The sequence below is a fragment of the Ahaetulla prasina genome, chromosome 3 (genome assembly GCF_028640845.1).
Source record: "Ahaetulla prasina isolate Xishuangbanna chromosome 3, ASM2864084v1, whole genome shotgun sequence".
Taxonomy (NCBI): Eukaryota; Metazoa; Chordata; class Lepidosauria; order Squamata; family Colubridae; genus Ahaetulla; species Ahaetulla prasina.
In genome coordinates, this window is record NC_080541.1 from 181,007,941 (window position 1) to 181,029,277 (window position 21,337).

General features: G+C 40.2%; 1 protein-coding gene across 2 annotated transcripts in view; it reads right to left on the reverse strand.

The window, feature by feature from the left end:
* Positions 1 to 1,126: 1,126 nt before the first annotated feature.
* The window catches only part of TULP1 (TUB like protein 1), a 61,282-nt gene continuing 41,071 nt past the window's right edge, over positions 1,127 to 21,337 (reverse strand). Inside the window, exons 11-14 of one of the 2 annotated variants that reach the window (XM_058177605.1) lie at positions 20,879 to 20,977; positions 19,568 to 19,739; positions 7,967 to 8,126; positions 1,127 to 6,879 (exon numbers count right to left, since the gene is read on the reverse strand). In XM_058177605.1, coding sequence (XP_058033588.1) covers positions 7,993 to 8,126; positions 19,568 to 19,739; positions 20,879 to 20,977 — 405 coding nt within the window. In that variant the 3' untranslated portion in view covers positions 1,127 to 6,879; positions 7,967 to 7,992. Of the gene's footprint in view, positions 6,880 to 7,966; positions 8,127 to 19,520; positions 19,740 to 20,878; positions 20,978 to 21,337 lie in introns of those variants that run through there. The other variant, XM_058177604.1, reaches the window with a different exon arrangement.

Here is a 21,337-nt window from a genome sequence, read left to right on the forward strand (position 1 = left end):
TTTATCAGACAGATATTGTACAAAATCCTCAGCACGCCCCTGTAAGGGGTCGTCCCGAGCCTCTTGCAGAAGCAAGGAGCGGGTCACCCTAAACAGGGTGGTTGGGCGATTATCTGCTGATGCGATCAGAGCGGAAAAATAATTATATTTCGCCGCTCTGATCGCCACTAGGTAGGTCTGAATATGTGACCTCGCTAGTGTTCGGTCGGGTTCGGAGCGGCTGGACCTCCAAGCACTCTCTAGGTGTCTTTTCTGGCACTTCATCTCTCTCAGCTCCTCATTATACCAAGGAGCTGGTCGAGTTCGTCGCCGGATCAGAGGCTGCAAAGGCACGACGTGGTCTAAAGCCCCAGCCGCCGCCTCTTCCCAGGCGGTGACCAGTTCCTCAGCCGAGCCGTGGGCTAATTCCCTCGGAAACGGCCCAAGCTCCATCAGAAACCTCTCTGGGTCCATCAGGCGCCTGGGATGGAACCATCGAACTGGTTCCGTCTCCCTGTGGTGCGGTGCAGCAGTTCGAAAGTCTAGCTGAAGGAGCAAATGATCTGACCATGACAAGGGTTTAAATAGTAACTCCCCTAACTCCAGATCATTTAGCCACTGTCCCGAGATGAAAATCAAGTCCAGTGTGTTACCCCCAGTGTGGGTGGGACTGTTAGCTAACTGGGTCAGGTCCAAGGCTGTCATGGAAGCCATGAACTCCCGAGCTGCTGTTGACGAGTCACCCGCCGATGGCAAGTTGAAATCCCCCATAACCATAAGTCTGGGGGTCTCAACCGCCGTCCCGGCTATCATCTCCAGCAGCTCGGGCAGGGCTGCCGTTACGTAGCAAGGAGCCAGGTACGCAATCTGGCTTCCCCATTGACTTTGCTTCTCAGAATGTTGCAAAAGGTGATCACATGACCCCGGGACATTGCAGCCATCATAAATATCAAGTCAGTTGCCAAGCATCTGAATTTTGATCACATGATCATAGGGATGCTGCAACTGTCATAAGTGTGAAATAGTCATAGATATTTTTTCAGTGCCATTGTAACTTTGAACAATCACTAAGCAAACTGTTGTAAGTTGAGGACTACCTGTACAAATATAGAGAAAAATGAGTAATATATCAAGGCTAGCACAGGAAGGAGAGGAATTTAAGACAAAGTCAAGAGAACAAATGACAGCAGGGGAATATACTTTTCAATGATTTTCATGTGCACAATTAAGAAAAATATGTAATATAGGTAAAAGATAACTGGACTTGATCAATGTAAGACCGAATTGGAAACTCAATTATACACAAATGATGAACATGTGATTTAAAAAGTGTACAAGCTTTTATTAAGGTTTGAAACTGATCAAGAACAAGCTATGTATTACACTTACATGATAAAAAGGATTATGAATTTTGGTCATACAAATGGATACATGGGAGACAATGTAGATAAATGGAGTAACATTCACATTTTGTTACAATTGAAGAGAAGGTGTTTTTTTTTTTATAAAACTGTATTACTAGTATATGACACCAGGGAAACGATCGAAGCTATATCAAGGTACCTCAAATCAATGTTAGAAATGCTAAAAGCACAAAGGGACATTTTATTAAGCATGGTGGATTTATGAAAAAGCTAGAAAATTCTGGATACAAATACATACAATGATATAAAAAGTCATAAAACTTAATACTGAAAAATATTGAGAAAAAGCCAGATATTTTCTTGTTGGAATTTATGGACAGTCAGCTAGAAAAACTCACGGAAGACTGATTTTACACATGGTTACTCCAGCAAGACTATTATCTGCACAACAGGGGGGGAGGGATACTGAAATTCCCACAATGGAGAAATGAGTTGTGAAGATGTTGGAATTGTCAGAAATATCAAAATTGACCTGTTTAGTCAGAATAAAACAAGTATTTTTTTTAAAAAAAACCTGGAAACCTTTTATGGATTTTTTTTGCTAAAAACAGAGAAAAGTACAGTGATGATTTATGGATTTAATTATTGGAAAAGACTAAAGGGGCTGAGGGATTTTTGTAATTTGAGGGAGGCTGGATATTAAGTTTGTTGGAAGTCATTCATTTTTTCTACTTTTAGGTTTTTTATCTTTTCTTTATTGTTCTTTCATTTTCTGCTCTTTTTATCTTCATTTTTTTTTCTTTTCAGCTTGTCTTGTTTTGCTTGAAAAACTCTTACATAATCTTTTTTTTAAAAAAAGAAATAACGAATACCCAGAAGACCACACACTATCCATGAGAAATCAATTAACATTCTTTTCACCTTTGAAAAATTTCAAAAGGAAATTTCAAAAGCAAATCGACTTTTATCAAATTGAATGAGAACTTCTGGAGAAAAAAACTGCTGAAAAATTTGTGTTCATGGCACTATTTGTGGTAATAAAATTATTCTTGGGCAATTTCAAGATTTGTAGGGGATGGAGTACCAGAACCTGGGAGAAGAATTAAAAGAGCCAAGAATCTCTACATTACCACGAGCAAACTAAGTCCAACGAATTAAGTTGCCCCTCCCCTTTGAATTCTGTTGGCTCTTATCTAACTCCTGATAGATGCTAACTATTAGTTGAGAATATTTCTGTGCATAGGCATGCGTAGCAATCAATCGATTTAATTGGACTTTCACAGTGTGTACCTGATCTTTCATACCTGACAAGGTTCTCTTCCAATGGTTCTCTTTTCAGAAATTATGTCAGATTGAAGAGAGCTAATCTTATTAATGATGGACCACTACGGTGTCTGATTGTGAAGAAGCTAATTCACAGAAGGACATTTTTTTCAATGATTTTTCATATTTTGCTTTTAATTATCACGGAGTTTGAAAATGCTTTCCTCTATTGTGTCAATCTCTTGTCTTTGATGTGGCCTTAAAATGTGATAAATCTTTTAAAAATTACGTAACAGATGGTTTCAAAAGTAATTGCTTATGGGGACTAATAACCCAAGACAAATGTACTTATCTAAGACTTCATTACAATGAACAGAATATAAGTAGCTTAGGGTTGAACCTTTCGTACTCTCTGAACTTGTTTGTTTGTAGACATTTCATTACTCAAATAGGTACCATCATCAGTACTAGTGAGTGTGGGGTTTGCTCCAGGGGTGGGTTTTACTTACTTTTACTACCGGTTCGCATCATGCCTATGCTCTTCTGTGCATGAGCAGAAGTGTTTGCAAATGCGCAGAAGACTTTTGATGATGTTTGGGTCAGTGGACGGAGCTTCCCGCTGATTTTACTACCGGTTCTATAGAACCAGTTGGAACCGGGGGTAACTCACCACTGGTTTGCTCCCTGTTTATATACAGTAGCTTGCCTTGCCAGTATTGGAGAGTGTATGGTTTTCTTCTTAGTAATTTCTTGATTATGGCATTATTTTCTGCTTGTTTGTCTGATGTTAATCCATGCTTATTGGAGGGGATAATATCTGGTGATTTTTGTTTCCTTCTTAACTTTTTATTATTTCTTTTGAATTTCTTTCGTGTAAATGTGATTTCTCTTTGTGTCGATTGATGGCTGATTTGTATGAATGTCAAGCTTTATGGAATCTAACTTTTTGGATTTAGCTTCCTCTAGGATGCTCACAGTTCTCCAGTTAAACTACGGTTGAGTCTGACCATGTATTGTGAAGTTAAAGCATTTTCATTATGTCTTCTGGTTGCTGTTTGGATGCACTGTGCTCGTCTTCTGCTTCTCTGCCCTACATAGTTGTTACTACAGCACTTACACAGTATGTTGTAGGTGACTCTTGGTTTTTGTTCTTGGGCTACTGGGTCTTTTGGTTTACTTAAGAAGTTTTGGAGGGTTTTAGTTGGTTTGTATGCTACAGTAGTGCCATGTAGTTGCAATAGTCCGGTTCTTTCTGAGATGTTTTTGATGTATGGTAGCATTATCCATTTCAGAGCTTGTGTTGATTGTGCTGTAGTGGTTGAATGATCAGTCATTTTTTTTATAAAGTTGTGAGAGTATCCATTTTGTTAGCAGATGTTGTATAGGTGATCTGTTTTCTTCTTGTTTTCTGAGTGGCTGCAATACATTTGTACTTGTCTGAATAATGTTCTTACACTCCTCTTGTAGGAGGTCATCACAAACTGTAACAAACTTTGACTGTAACATTGCATTTTTCAGCCTGGAGCTCACTGATGCCTTTGTTTATCCAGATATAAATTGCCCTTTCCTGGCATAGTGTTTTGCAAATGTGTTGTGCTAAAGGCTGGCTGAGGATGATAGGAGTTATAGCCTAATATATCTGGAGGAAATCAGGTTGGGAAAGGCTTCTGTATTATTATAACAATGGTTCATATTAAATAAAGGAGGGGGAGGGGAAAACACTCAGAAACCGCCAAGATTTATATGTGTCTTTCCTTTTACAATTAATCAGAATAACAATAGCAATTAATTACAGCTCACATGTACAAAACATCTCCCAGCCTTCCTTCCACACCTACATGTATGATTCATTATGACTTGGAAGGCATCATCCTACATCCCACAGTAATAACCATGAATGTCACATGAGGACAGGAAGTAAAGGCTCTCACTCTACCTAACTGAACCCTGGATGAAACAAGAGTTCTGTTGGGTGGCTTAAGCACCATTGATGTCCTACTCAAATTTAAGCACATCCATTTTCAGGCAAATCCACCAAATGAGCCCCCCAGGAAGACAAGTCTCAGGCGAAGGCTTCAGAGAAGAAAAAGCAAGCATAGCACCCCTCATCGATACTCTTGTGAAGTGCCACACTATGATTCACAAAGAGGGCCACACCTTTTGAGTCATTGTTACTAAGTACTTCCTGCAACAACTTAGCCTTCCACTGGAGCTTTCTGCTGCTTTTGACTGTCTATTTCAGTGAAGAAATAGTTTAGTCTGAGGGTGTTCAGATTGTAGGATGGAAGTTATCAGTTATGCATTAAACAACAGGTGGCTAAATAGTGAGGGAGACTTCCCTACTCCCAAATGATGTATAATGCATCCATTCTTGGAAAGCAAGGTGGGATAATAACTAAAAATACATTTGCAACTAAACTTAAATAAGGTTAACAGCATTTACCAGAATACCTCCCTGTGCTTTCACCACTTGATAAATTTGATTGAGATCTGCTAATTTATTTTGTAAAATACACTCCCTTCCTTCCTTCCTTCCTTCCTTCCTTCCTTCCTTCCTTCCTTCCTTCCTTCCTTCCTAGCATTATCTTTATATAGGAGTAGCTTGGTCCTAACTTGGTGAAAATTACAGTATAACATTGATAATAAAGATAGTAGACCTGTTTTTTAAAAGGTGGATGTTAACACCCTGACAATGATACTATGGAGAAATGATACTAATGTTGATACTAGAGTTGAAATTACCATTCAAATAAAACCAAGAATATCCAGTTAAAGAAATCATATTCACAGAATATTTAAGATATTTGACAAATAATTACCAATTTTGTCTAAATTCTCTTAGCCAAATCATACATTCTCATGAGTCCAGTAATGACCACTAGAGTAGTTTCTTATGAAAATACTCTCTGAGCTTCTAGGTGGTTTCTGTGTTTCCTGTAGGATCAAAGGATGGATGATTTCTCAAGGAGCACTAAATTAAAATAAAAATATTTCTAATATATTTAGTGACAGTATTTCCACGCTGCAGGCTTAAGCTGCCGTGTATAAATAGGCTAGAAATGAAGCTGGATAAGAAATCCCTTTCTGAACTTCAAAGTTCTTCTCTGCATTGGCCATGGCAGTGGCCTGAGTTTCTGATTAGGTTTTGCTTACCACAGCTCCTGTTTGGTGGACACCCCCCTGCCCCCCCTCTTCTTTTTCATACTGGGAAAGCAAGTACCAACATCCTTCTCTTCTGTGGATGAGTCTTTGAGAGCAATAGTTTCCTCTGTTAGAACGTTTGTTTGAAGTCCCCTCTGTTGACTCTCTTCATACTTGATAGGTTTCTGACTGATACATCCATCAGTGGAGAAGGAAGGAAGGAAGGAAGGAAGGAAGGAAGGAAGGAAGGAAGGAAGGAAGGAAGGAATGGCTCAATCAGTGAACTTAAAAAAAAGTTGAACCTTTCACTTTTGATCAGTGAAACAATAAACTAAAAGTTTTTATTATTATTATTATAGCAGCAAGGCTCACTTCTTCTTGGTCTTGGTCTTTTTCCACCAAATTGTTGAGATGCAATTACAACACAAGTAGGCATGTGAACAGAGTGGAAACTAGGGGAAGAGGTAGGCACAAAAAATCTAAAGCAAACCTGAAAAACTTCAGCACTTTGCTGGTCCACTGATGAAACCAAGAAGCAAACAGGTTCATCAACTTAGATCCATTCAGAAGAGGTCAGGCATTCTGGCTTTTCCTTTTCTTCCTAGTATTTTCCGACGAGTGCAGGGTCTGCTTTTTTCAGATCAACCAAGAGTTGATTCCAGAACAAAATGCTAACTGGAAGGGAAGGGAGTGACTGGAAGGGAGAGGTTTCCCCACCGTTGTTCATGATAGCTAATTGGAGTGGTGATCTTTCTCTATACAGAAATGAAGCACGGCATTAGGAAAAACATCATTTTTGGTTCATGACAGGAAAGGTGGGTACAATTTGTCTTCCTGGTGGGCTGGGGGTGGATAGACGTTGCCATCAGAGAAATGGTTAGTAGGACAACCTGGTCATACAGATTAACCTTAATTGCCGGGCATGCTGAGAAAGAGGGTGGAACTGGATCCTGCCAAGCAAGTTTGGGCCAGACATATTTGTTGCTAATAAATTAAGGTGATAATTTGCAACCTTTTCAAATCACCTTCTTCAGAATGATAAGGTAATGCTCAGGAATGTTCTGGAAGAGCAGTAGTACTAATTTGAAGACGTGAGCGTATCTGTTCTCTGGCTGAGGAAATGTCATTGAAGCTGGGGACAAAGAAGAAAAGAACAACAGGGAGAAAAAAGACAGAGACAGAATGATTTGTAGAAATATATTATATTTCAGCTCTCTACTATGCTTCAAATTTATAAATTTCTGTTTATCTAAGCACCAAAATCTCCCTACTCATTGAGGAGTGCGTAATTTATATATATTGTTCCTACTATATTAAATTAGTTTATTTAATATAGTATTTAAAGAAAGGCCTTCAGCCCCCAATTTGCAAACTTAACTCTAATCCAGGGGTCTCCAACCTTGGCAACTTTAAGCCTGGAGGACTTCAACTCCCAGAATCCCCCAGCCAGCAAAGCTCTAATCCATTAGTTGCTCTTTCCTCATAAGTAATTTATATTTTTATAACCAACAAACTTACACGTTCATCTAGATTCCTGTGACTAGCAGGCAGGCCATGATTTTGGAAAAGATAAAGCAGACCTTGCCCCATCCATTGTTTTTCAATTGATCATTATCATTTCAGGAAAACAGCTGCCTTTCCCCATGTCAATTTTAAGTAACCATCTACCCACTCACCCCGCTGCCCAGCAAATTACCTAAACTAGTGTTTTTCAATCTCCACAACTTTAAGATACGTGGACTTCAACTTCCAGAATTCCCCAGCCAGCATCAAAGCCCACACATCTTAAAGCTGCTGAGACTGAGAAACACTTATCTAAACACTCAAATCTTCTTGAGATTCAAACTAGCATACAACAAATCACTGACAGCCTGAGATGAGCAGCTGGTTCCAAATCCCTTAGGAGTGAGTAATTTAACAATATCCACAACCAAGATGTTTTCAGTCTTTGTGAACCACGGCTTCAAACGTTCACAGGCAGATGCTAAAAACAAATACGTACATATGGTATTACTAGCTAACATGACACTACACTAATATGCACTCAGAATTCTGCCAGATTATCCCCAATAGTATTTGGTGATGTTTAACAATACCAACTGAGCTCTCATTACCCTTCATATCATCCCTGCTGGCTTTCATTGTCAGGCATATTGGTGCTTGCACTGTTAGACCAAAGAGAGGGAATTTGACCTGGCAGGTCCAGACCTGGTACAAACCTTGGCATGATGGCATTGTAGGTATGCTATTCACAGGCCAGTTTCCCATCAAAGCTTGAGAGGGCAATGGCAAAAGCCTGCACAGCACAAAGTGGGTAGTTGTAGTCCATGGTAAAAACATCATCAGCCACACGGCCAAACTGTAAAACGATGTATTCAGCTGCAGGAAAGAAAGATGACATTATTGGGTGAGAAGATAAAAAGTTTACCTTGGAAATTTTTGGTCCTCTGCAGAATGCATGACGGAACAAATTGAAGAAAGGTGGATGTAGGGGGATTATTATTAATAAAGGTGACCAAGGAGATTTTTTCTCTTATTCTTTCCCCCCCCCCCTGTTTTAGCATTATTAATTCTAAAATGAAAGGCATAAGAGAGGTGGGGAGCATGGATGTCCACAGAGCATGGTCAAAAAAGTCAGGATGGTGGCTGCAACCATGCCACTAAATCTGTACCTGGTTTTTTTACGTGTGTCATAGAGCTGTGATCACATGTCATGATTGGCATCTAAACTTTTCTTGATCACACCCTAACAGATACCTTTGGCATGGGAGAATCCTGGATACAGACTCTTATGCCGCCTATGTACGTTCTGCAATTATACTATAACCAGCCCAAAGAGATTGGCAGCAAAGCCACATAAGGTAAATAGTGTCATTAGATAATTTGCACAGCAATCAGTTGCACTGGAAGAAGTCTTCTAATCTGAAACGGAGAAAAGAATTTGGGGAAATAAAGCTGAGTCTGTGACCTATTGCCCAAGAGAGGAGGAGGATACAATAGAATGAGTAATTCCCAGAGCAATAAAAAGAGCTGAATGAAACTCCCATTCTCCCACAACACACATACCTCATCAACATCCTTGCTGAGTTTCTGGACTATGACACTCAATTTAAAAGTAGGATAATTATTATAACACAACTGCTACAATTGTCAAGATACTGTAATCTGAATCTGATTGCCGTATATTGTCCCTCAAAACAGTACTTGGCTTATAGTTCGGAATGTAATGCTTCCAAATGGAAATCTTCTAGCATTACAAATACACAAGCATTGCACAGCTATTTCATCTTCTTCACATTTATGAATAATAGAGTCAGAGTAAGAAAGATTACCTTGATGGAGATACACAGGACCTGCTGTCTACGCAAAAGGAACTTAAGTAAAAAAAAAAAATTAAGTCCAGAATGTCCAGATAATGTTTGGAAGCAACTCAGACAGATCCCTCCCTGATTCACTGAATTTTAAGAAGGAGGAGGAGGAGATGCAGCATAATCAGAATTGCAAGATTGATATCAGCTTCACTAGAGAGACCAGATCATGAGATCAATTCCACGCAGAGGTGGGTTTCAGCAGGTTCTGACCAGTTCTGGAGAACCGGTAGCGGAAATTTTGAGTAGTTCGGAGAACCGGTAGTAAAAATTCTGACTGGCCCCGCCCCTATCTATTCTCGGCTGATTGGGAGGAAATGGGGATTTTGCAGTAACCTTCCCCTGGATTGGGGAGGGAATGGAGATTGTACAGTATCCCTCCCCTGCCATGCCCACCAAGCCATGCCACACCCACCAAGCCAAGCCCACAGAACCAGTAGTAAAAAATTTTGAAACCCACCAGTGATTCCACATGATGGTTAAAGCTACTTTTATTAGAATTGGCTATAATAAGAGAAACTTGCAAGATGGATATAGAAAATGTGCCTTCGCTACTGCAATGTTTGCCATATGGCAACCCCATTCTCATGAATTCTGAATGTCCCTTATCCTGTCAACCATCTGTAAAGCTTTTAAGACTTGACTTTCCCAGCAGGCATTAAGCACAGATGACCTCAGGTGCACTCAATTTGTTATTATAACCGTTTTTAATTATTTTGGATTGCTGCTGTTTCAGTTCTTAACTTGTGTTAGCCTCCCATATCCTACTTGTGAAATGAACAGCCACATAAATTGGTTTTTTTTTAAAGAAAGAAAGAAATGTCCATGGCTTAGGCAGGGCAGGGCAACTATGCAATCAAAGACTCACTCCCTGGATCTCTTTTTCCAGTAAGGATAAAGGTAAAGTTTTCCCTGTCCAGTCATGTCTGATTCTAGGACACGTTGTTCATATGTCCCCAACATATGATCATCTAGGCCAGCGGTCACCAACTGGTGGTCCACTAGAAAATTTTGGTGGTCCAAAGAAAAATTATTTGCATGTTTTATATTGCATTAAATCAGAGGTCCTCAAACTACGGCCCCTGGGACGGATACATGCAATGAACGCTTGTGTTGCTGCAGAGAGTCTCCCCCTTCGGGATCTTTTTGTGGGGGTCAGAGGGGGTCAGAAATTTCAACTTGGGGGTCTGCTTCAGCTTCCTGGTGTGGGGCTTTGGGCAAAGGCTGGAGGGAAGTGCTGGTGGTGTTTAAGAGCCGGAGGGCCTTGTTCCAGTGGGACTGCACCATGGCCTGGAACTGGCTGACCATTTCAGCTCGCTGAGCCTCCACGCACCGGTACCTGGCCTTGCACTCCTGCAGGTCTTCCCTCTGCTTGGAAAGCCTATGCTCCCAGTCCTCAGTGAGGTACTTCTACTGAGCCTCCTTCTCAGTCACATCCAATTTGAACTGAGCCAGCTGTTTTGCCAATGTTTCTCATGGAACTGTTTCTCAGTTGTTGTTTGGCTCCAACAACTGCTTCCTGTTAGGGCCCTCAGGAGCCTGGGGAGGGAGGAGTGGCGGGGAGGCGATGGGTGAATAGAGGCTGGCTTGGCGCCCCTCCACATGAGTGACATCTAGTTGGCCACACCCACCCAGTCACATGCCAGCCGGTCATTAGGCAGATCATATTAGTGATCCGCGGGATTAAAAATTATGAATTTAGTGGTCCCTGAGGTCCAAAAGGTTGGGGACCTCTGATCTAGGGCACAGGTGTTCATCTTGGCCAAGGAAGCCAGCATTGTTCGAAGACATTTTCTGTGGTCATGTAGCCAATATGGCTATACACCAAAGGCTGGTGGAACCCTGTTACCTTCCTACCGAAGTGGTACCTATTTATCTATTCACATTTGATGCTTTCAAACTGCTAGGTGGGCAGGAGCTGGGGAAGGAACGAGGGCTCAGCCTGTTGCGCAGTGCTAGGATCTCAAACCTGGTTGTCAGCTTTCCTGTTGACAAGCTCAGCGTCTTTAACCCACTGAGGCTGAAGATCATATGCAGCAAAACAAAAACATTCAGATGCTAAGGGAATGAGTGAATAATGGGGAAGAAGAAGAGAATCCAGACGGTTTAGAAATTGACTGATCACCTGCTGGGCAATGAATGGCTGATGTCTCTTCAACAGAGTTACTAAGCAAGCCCTTTTCTTTTTCTTTTTTAGCTAAACGGACAGAGAATAAAAACAGGTTTGTGCCTTCCTCCAAAAGATGTGCTCTTTTGCCAGACCTGTGTGTGTGGCCTTCTGAAGGCCTCTCTGATTCCCTGTTTTGATCGTGACTCCCTTTGTTTGCAGCGAGAGCAGCAAGAAATCTGTAAAAATAACTGGGGCCCTGAGCAGGTTCTTTCTATCCTGTAATCCTACACCCCCGGATAGTAACATCTCCTGATTGGGCTGGACAGGTGACAGGAGACAAGTCACACAGGCTGAAAATTGCTCGGCGGCTGCTGTTTACTGTTCAGATGTAGATTGCAGAGTGTGCCTATGCCCCCAATATATATGCAAAGTGGAAGGAAATGCGACTGTGATCATATTTGGTCCTCCTCATGCATCAACATCAAAATAATCGCTTTGACTGAGCACCAAAAGAAGAAGATAACGTAATAAAAACACAAAACCTAGGATCTCACTGACTACACAAAACACACCTTTAAATTCCTAGATCCCACTTATGTGAACTCAACATATTGAGTTCGTATCAAGATTAATCCATAGAAAAGACTTGTGGTCAATATCATCCATGTGCTTTTACCAGGAGAGCACAATGAAGATCAAGTCCCATTGTATAATTAGAATCTGAATGAATGGCTTCTTACAAGTAAATACCCTGTTTCCCCCAAAATAAACCTGATAATAAACCCAATCAGGCTTTTGAGTGCATGGCAATAAGGCCAAGTGCTTATTTCAGGGTTCAAAAAAAATATAAGACTGGGTCTTATTTTCGGGGAAACACAGTCGATATAGGATTCTTTATTTGGATCAGATAAACTATAGGGATTATGACCTTTTCTATTCATCCCTTCCAATCTTGATTGGCCTTTAGTGTCTTCAATTTGCACTGAAAGAAAAAATTCCACTGGGCACTATTTTTGCCAATGAATATCAGTCATGAATGGCCTGACTGAAACCGGACAGTAATGGTGATTGTAGATACCAGTATATAATTCACCCAGAATTACCCGGTGGTAAAATGAGTGACCAATACATTTTATAAATAAATATACTGTGTGTATAGGATATATAGGATCATCCTTATACCTAGCCAGACACCCTACTCTTATTTGAATAGAATAACAGAGTTGGAAGGGACCTTGGAGGTCTTCTAGTCCAACCCCCTGCTTAGGCAGGAAACCCTACACCACGTCAGACAAATGGTTATCCAACCTCTTCTTAAAAACTTCCAGTGTTGGAGCATTCACAGCTTCTGGAGGTAAGTTGTTCCACTGATTAATTGTTCTAATTGTCAGGAAATTTCTCCTTAGTTCTAAATTGCTTCTCTCCTTTATTAGTTTCCACCCATTGCTTCTTGTCCTGCGTTCAGGTGCTTTGGAGAATAGCTTCGCTCCCTCTTCTTTGTGGCAGCCCCTGAGATATTGGAACACTGCTATCATGTCTCCCCTAGTCCTTCCTTTCAATAAACTAGACATACCGAGTTCCTGCAACTGTTCTTCATATTGTTTAGTCTCCAGTCCCCTAATCATCTTTGTTGCTCTTCTCTGCACTCTTTCTAGAGTCTCAACATCTTTTTTACATTGTGATTTGTTTATTTTTAAAACCATACACAGTTGTTAATTTTGTGAGTGGAATCTTCAGGTTTATATCTATAGTTTTTACATAATTTATTTTACAGTAATGTATACTATTTACTAAGTAAGACCTATTAACTTTCAATACAGTTTCACTTTTCCTGACAGACGTGGATCTAAATGAGCTTCTCTTCTCTATTTTATACATTCGTGGAATGGAATGGAGGTTAAAAGTCAAAAGCTTCTGAAGAACCAGAGGCTCTGCAATTCCCATCTTTTCATCCTGAGATTAGAGATAATATACTTGTTATCTCTGAGGGCTGTCCATAGTTCAACAGAGAAATCTGTGAATGGCCCCATGTGGTCAGCAACAGAACATGTATGACTTGATTTGAAACTCTGGCTACATATCCTTCTTGACTATAATAACCACATTTTTTTTTATTTTTTTCACAACATTATATACAAGCACATATAATGAAAGAAAAACAATAGGACAGGAACGGTAGGCAGTTTTGTGCACTTATGTACGCCCCTTATAATTATTTTCTTGGGGAAAGAAAATAAATAAAGGACAAACCTGAAAAAGGGAGAAATCTGAAAGAAGTTCATAAAGATTTTTTTTAAAATTAATTGTTCATGTTAATGACTTTGATTTACAAAGAAAAATTCAAAAGTTAAATAAATTTAAAGGGCAGCTTTCTGAAATAAAGGACTGTCCTTTATAATATCTGGGGTCACTGAATTCTTGACTGACAAAGAATGTGCCAGTAACATTCTTTGGCACTTTGCCATCGTCAAAATATTTCTTACCACCAGCAAATTTAGAGAAGTTTTTCTTGAATTAGAGATTACAAATCAAGTTCAGTAAATTCTCAAATTATGCCTTTACAACTGTTCTGGGTGTACCTTATCCAGTTCTGGAAGTTTGTGGCTTTTCGGAAAACACCTGGCATGTTCTTTAACGTTTACCAGAGTTGTAGGAGTTTATGCTCAATTGCCTGGAGGGTACTGCAAGTGAGCAAAATAAAATAAAACTTGCTTTTTAGATGGCTCAAACCATTCAAAACGTTAACTCCAGCCTCTTATAATGCTCCCTCTAGTGGACTGTTACTATATTCCATGCCCTACTATTCAGGACAATTGAATTTTTTTTTTGTTCAGACCCGATTGAAAATTTCCTTCGTGTCCCTGGAATCACAATATATTATAGATTTCACAGAAGCCTTTCTGAATTACCATTTGGAAATTGAGCGCTCTAATGCAATATGAAAAAAAACTTATTCCGAAACAAGTATGTCTAACAATTTCTTTGTTTTGTTTTGTTTTTTTATTCAAAAAGTTTTACAAAAAAATTCCCCTTTCCCCCAACCCCTCCCTTCACTAATACCTCCCTCCCCTGACTTCCCGGAACAAGCACAAGGTATAGTTAAAAATAAAACAAACATATGCTAAGAAAAATTTTCCCCAAAACTATTATACCAATTTTCCCTCTCTAGCTCTGACTTCCTCCTAACATAAACAAAATCCTCCCAAAAAAAAATAAAAATTAACAATTAACAGTAATAAAATATATAAATCAATAGAACAAATTAATCCTAAAGTATTTAAAACCAGCTAAAGCATAAAAATCCAATCCAATTCAGAGAATATCTCCCTTATAGCTTCTATAACCATATAATTTTCCCCCCAGGTCTTTCTTACATAAGATCTTTCGAGAATATTCTATTTAAAATTCAGTGCAACACATTATAAAATTTCAATACAGAAAATTACAATATCTATTCAACTGTAGTCCTTCCTCGTCAAAATCCAGTATAGATCCAAATATCTAGTCTTTTATGATAGATATCATACATATAGATACTTCTTTGTTAACAAGTATATCTAACATCAATTTCTTTGCTGTTGCTCTAAGCCTGGGGTGTCCAAATTTGGCAACTTTAAGACTTGTGGACTTCAACTTCCAGAATTCCTCAGCCAGCAAACTAGCAAAGCGGGCTGAGGAATTCTGGGAGTTGAAGTCCAAAAGTCTTAAGGTTGCCAAGTTTGGACACCCCTGCTCTAAATACCATAACCAGGTTCAAGAGAACAAACAGGGTTATATCTCTTGAGACATACTCAGACTGAAATTAACCTAAAGTAGTGGTTCTCAACCTATGGTCCATGGACCCCAGGGGGGCGCGTGATGTCATCACAGGGGGTCCTCGAAGACTTGAAGGAAAGTTATGATTTAAATCTTGAGTTCAATCTTGGGCATCTGTGGCCATGGTTCATGGCCACAAAAAGTATTTAGAGGGGGTCTGTGGGGAAGAAAAGGTTGAGAACTATTGCCTTAAGCAGTTAGAGGACTAATCTCCAATTTCTGCTTTGGTTTTGGTTTGAGCAATTCATTTACGTACTCTTCAACTGTTACCAAAAGCATTTCATATAGCCACCTCCATATAGAAATCTGAAAAATCTTATGTGAATGTGGAGATGTGCTAAGATGCTGAGCTGTCGGCAGTTCAGTGGCTCAAATCCCTAGTGCCGCATAATGGGGTGAGCTCCCGTTACTAGTCCCAGCTTCTGCCAACCTAGCAGTTCGAAAGCATGTAAAAAATGCAAGTAGAAAAATAGGAACCACCTTTGGTGGGAAGGTAATAGCGCTCCGTGCGCCTTTGGCATTTAGTCATGCCAGCTACATGACCACAGAGATGTCTTTGGACAGCGCTGGCTCTTCGGCTTTGAAATGGAGATGAGCACCGCCCCTTAGAGTCGGGAAGGACTAGCACATATGTGTGAGGGGAACCTTTACCTTACATACAAAAATTAACCATGCCTATCTTACACCATATCTAATTTGTTCCTGTCTATGACAGGAAAGGGGGGCCCATTCACATGGAGAAAAAGCAGCCACATAGAAACTCTCTTCCCTGCTCCACTGTCAGGTTTAGACTTGGTGAGGCCCTAAGCTTGGAGGCCTTTTGTTATAAAGTTACACCAGAAGGTCTCAGTAAGGTTGTGTACTGAAACAGGACATTGGGTTCCCACAAAAATATTGGAAACATCTAATTATTTCATAGCAAGGCATTTAAAGAAACAAATACAAATTAATTTCAAATGAATGTACAGTATAGACTGATTAGATGCTTATCGTTTGTCTTGATCTCTCTCACAATTATAATAGTATATCCTGGAAACAATACTTAAACCTGAATTTTTGAAACAACCTCCCCCCCCAAAAAACCAAAACCTACCCTGAAATTTTGTGAGGACCTGCATACTGTGAAGCCCTAAACTGTACCTTGTTTTTCTTATGCTTAAATCTGGCACTGCCATACTCCCTAGTTGTATCCCAACTTTTGGGATAAACTTTGACCTAATAGGTCTCCCTTGAACAAGTAGGAAGCTAACCACCTCCACCAAATTAATTATGCAGGTTCTGCCAATGCCCTATTACCATGATGGCGAACCTATGGCATGCGTGCCACAGGTGGCATGTGGAGCCATATATGTGGGCACATGAGCGTGGCCCTAGCTCAGTTCCAGTGCGCATGCATGTGCCGGCTAGCTGATATTCAGGCCTTTCGGGCCCCCGGAAGTCAGGAAACAGGCCATTTCCGGCCTCTAGAGGGCCTCCGGGTGGTGAGGAAGGCCATTTTCGCCCTCCCCAGGCTCCTAGAAAGCCTCTGGCCTGGGGAGGGCAAAAAAAAAAGGCATAACAGGCCCACCGGGCAATCACGTGTCAAAAGTGGGGGGAGTGCAGGGGGTCGCACATGTATGCATGGGGGGCGGGGTACGTTGAATTATAGATGTGGGCATGCACACGTGTGACCCTTCCGCACTCCCCCCCCGCTTTTGGCATGCAACGGCAAAAAGGTTAGCCACCACTGCCCTATTAGAAGGAGAGAAGACTGATATAAGTTATTCATCAGCATCAGACTAATCTTTCCCATCCATACTGTTTGGATACCTGAGAAATGCTGTATTGATTAGATAATTTGCATCAAGGGAAGAAGAGAGAAAAATGCAAATGAAACTTAAAAATGAAACTTAAAAAAAAAAAAAGGTAGATCTGACTAAGTTTCCAGTCCAGGCATTTAATTTGCTGGGAAATACTTTGAAACTTTGGGTGCTTTGTCAATCACAAAGCATCCACTGCGGAACACAATTCAGTGGCCCATTCCAGTATGCAAATCCAGGATTTCATTTTGATTTTCTTGCTTACTTCCTTTTTGAATGGACAACGCAGCACAATGCCTACTCTGACTCTGAATTTGCTACCTTAGCCATGGGTCCAACCATGAGCAGCAACAGCTTTTCAGTCAGCACAAATATAGAAGTGTTGTTTTTTTTTTAAAAAATCCACAATCCCGCAAGACTTACGGTCATCATTGTGCACAATCTGGAAGTTCTTAACCGAGGCATGTGTAACTCTTCCATGGAAGTTCAGCACGTAAGACTGCGTTTCATCGTTCCATACAGGGGCTTTGTTATGCAGCTCAATTAAGCTGTTCATTATCTTATTCTGCCATCTCATGAGTAACCCATCATTATCCTAGGAAATTGTGAGAAAAAGCATTACCACAAGTAATTAAAAAATGTATCTTCTTAAATATTTATTTGGTTATATTTGCATGAAGAAATAATACACGTACATACAATTGATTCTCACGATGTACATCACAAGAAGTCCTCTAATATTTTTGAGCATAATTACAGTAACATCTTAGCCTTGCTCCTCTTAACAGTTGTGCCACGAAACCTGATATTAATAGACTAAGAAACTAAGTATGCACATACTTGTTCCTCCAGGTTTCATGAGTGGAGTTCAAGGGAGCTTGTAAAGGACAATATTCATATATAAATTATATACCAAAGCTTGCAATCCTTAGCTTAGCTTTTGACAACCTGGTGCATATTGACTAGGAAATTTGGAGTGCCAACTCAGGTGAAGGTCACAGACCAAGAAAGATTACCTTTGACTCTTTCCCCAGATTTCAGAAGGTTTTCACGAGTATAGGTATGTAGGTCTTGGCATATTCGGGTCTTTTCCTCTCAACCTTACACGGGAAAAGACCCGAATATGCCAAGACCGACCGACCTACATACATACATACATACATACATACATACATACATACACACATACATACATATATATGAGGTTTATTCTTTGGAAGGAAATGGCCAAACAGGGATCTGAAGATATATCTTCAAATGTTTATATAGTGCTTGATCCACTCGGTCTTGTTTTGTCAATAGAAACACTTCACCATTTATATTTATATTATATTGTTGGTTGAGATCTTTAGCTGCAGAGCATTTCCCTGCAACTTAATACTTTCTATATGTATTAATATAAAGCTTTTAACGCTTTCTGACCATGATGGGAATTGCAATTCCACACACCTGGAGGATGCCAAGTTCAGGAAGATTGTTTTAGAAATAAAGCCTTGGTAACACCCTTATCTCTCCAATTATAATAGTATATCCTGGAAACAATACTTAAACCTGAATTTTTGAAACAACCTCCCCCCCCAAAAAACCAAAACCTACCCTGAAATTTTGTGAGGACCTGCATACTGTGAAGCCCTAAACTGTACCTTGTTTTTCTTATGCTTAAATCTGGCACTGCCATACTCCCTAGTTGTATCCCAACTTTTGGGATAAACTTTGACCTAATAGGTCTCCCTTGAACAAGTAGGAAGCTAACCACCTCCACCAAATTAATTATGCAGGTTCTGCCAATGCCCTATTACCATGATGGCGAACCTATGGCATGCGTGCCACAGGTGGCATGTGGAGCCATATATATGGGCACATGAGCGTGGCCCTAGCTCAGTTCCAGTGCGCATGCATGTGCCGGCTAGCTGAAATTCAGGCCTTTCGGGCCCCCGGAAGTCAGGAAACAGGCCATTTCCGGCCTCTAGAGGGCCTCCGGGTGGTGAGGAAGGCCATTTTTGCCCTCCCCAGGCTCCTAGAAAGCCTCTGGCCTGGGGAGGGCAAAAAAAAAAGCCATAACAGGCCCACCGGGCAATCACGTGCCAAAAGTGGGGGGAGTGCAGGGGGTCGCACATGTATGCATGGGGGGCGGGGTACGTTGAATTATAGATGTGGGTATGCACACGTGTGACCCTTCCGCACTCCCCCCACCGTTTTTGGCATGCAACGGCAAAAAGGTTAGCCACCACTGCCCTATTAGAAGGAGGAAAGACTGATATAAGTTATTCATCAGCATCAGACTAATCTTTCCCATCCATACTGTTTGGATACCTGAGAAATGCTGTATTGATTAGATAATTTGCATCAAGGGAAGAAGAGAGAAAAATGCAAATGAAACTTCAAAATGAAACTTTAAAAAAAAAAAAAGGTAGATCTGACTAAGTTTCCAGTCCAGGCATTTAATTTGCTGGGAAATACTTTGAAACTTTGGGTGCTTTGTCAATCACAAAGCATCCACTGGGGAACACAATTCAGTGGCCCATTCCAGTATGCAAATCCAGGATTTCATTTTGATTTTCTTGCTTACTTCCTTTTTGAATGGACAACGCAGCACAATGCCTACTCTGACTCTGAATTTGCTACCTTAGCCATGGGTCCAACCATGAGCAGCAACAGCTTTTCAGTCAGCACAAATATAGAAGTGTTGTTTTTTTTAAAAAAAATCCACAATCCCGCAAGACTTACGGTCATCATTGTGCACAATCTGGAAGTTCTTAACCGAGGCATGTGTAACTCTTCCATGGAAGTTCAGCACGTAAGACTGCGTTTCATCGTTCCATACAGGGGCTTTGTTATGCAGCTCAATTAAGCTGTTCATTATCTTATTCTGCCATCTCATGAGTAACCCATCATTATCCTAGGAAATTGTGAGAAAAAGCATCACCACAAGTAATTAAAAAATGTATCTTCTTAAATATTTATTTGGTTATATTTGCATGAAGAAATAATACACGTACATACAATTGATTCTCACGGTGTACATCACAAGAAGTCCTCTAATAATTTTGAGCATAATTACAGTAACATCTTAGCCTTGCTCCTCTTAACAGTTGTGCCGCGAAACCTGATATTAATAGACTAAGAAACTAAGTATGCACATACTTGTTCCTCCAGGTTTCATGAGTGGAGTTCAAGGGAGCTTGTAAAGGACAATATTCATATATAAATTACATACCAAAGCTTGCAATCCTTAGCTTAGCTTTTGACAACCTGGTGCATATTGACTAGGAAATTTGGAGTGCCAACTCAGGTGAAGGTCACAGACCAAGAAAGATTACCTTTGACTCTTTCCCCAGATTTCAGAAGGTTTTCACGAGTATAGGTATGTAGGTCTTGTCATTATTGGGTCTTTTCCTCTCAACCTTACACGGAAAAGACCGAATATCCCAAGACCGACCGACCTACATACATACATACATACATACATACATACATACATACACACATACATACATATATATGAGGTTTATTCTTTGGAAGGAAATGGCCAAACAGGGATCTGAAGATATATCTTCAAATGTTTATATAGTGCTTGATCCACTCGGTCTTGTTTTGTCAATAGAAACACTTCACCATTTATATTTATATTATATTGTTGGTTGAGATCTTTAGCTGCAGAGCATTTTCCTGCAACTTAATACTTTCTATATGTATTAATATACAGCTTTTAACGCTTTCTGACCATGATGGGAATTGCAATTCCACACACCTGGAGGATGCCAAGTTCAGGAAGATTGTTTTAGAAATAAAGCCTTGGTAACACCCTTATCTCTCCTATTCTAAAAGAAAGTTCTGCATTTTATATTTTTGCTGACATAAAATTGCATGGCAAAAATGCAGCACCCTTTGTGACTAAATGCCTCTCTGCACATTTGGATATTTTATTTTATTAAATATGATAAACAGAACATCAGAGAAATGGCAACTTGATGTCTACAACCATTGGGATTACTTAGAAGTAATGAAACCTTGTATGAAGGTTTATGTGTAACTTACATTTCGGGGACGGATTGGCACCCTTTCATTATCAGAATCCATTCCAGGAATGACCACTGTCATTTTTCGAGGTCCTTTGAAACCTAATACATTTGTCTCCTGAAATAGAAATACCACAATCTTCATAACTGAGTTGCCATCATGTATCTCCACAACATGATCAACTTCAGCTGATCCTTAACAGTTTAAAGCCATTTTTCTGCTAGCCTGAAGCCATATATTGCACATGTCTCAGTAGTTCTAAAACCCAAGATTGAGTGTCCCGGCACATATAGGAAAGAAAAGAAAAAAGAAGGAATTTAATAAGGGAGGGAATCTGTCACACCTGCCCCTGCCAATCTGCTTCCTTATCTCATCTTCTTCTCCTCCCCATCCTTTGATGCTGTTTTTCCCCACTCCCTACCACTGGGAGGTTGCTGCTTTCACCACTAGGGAATGCTGTGAAAATCCTGCCCTGTT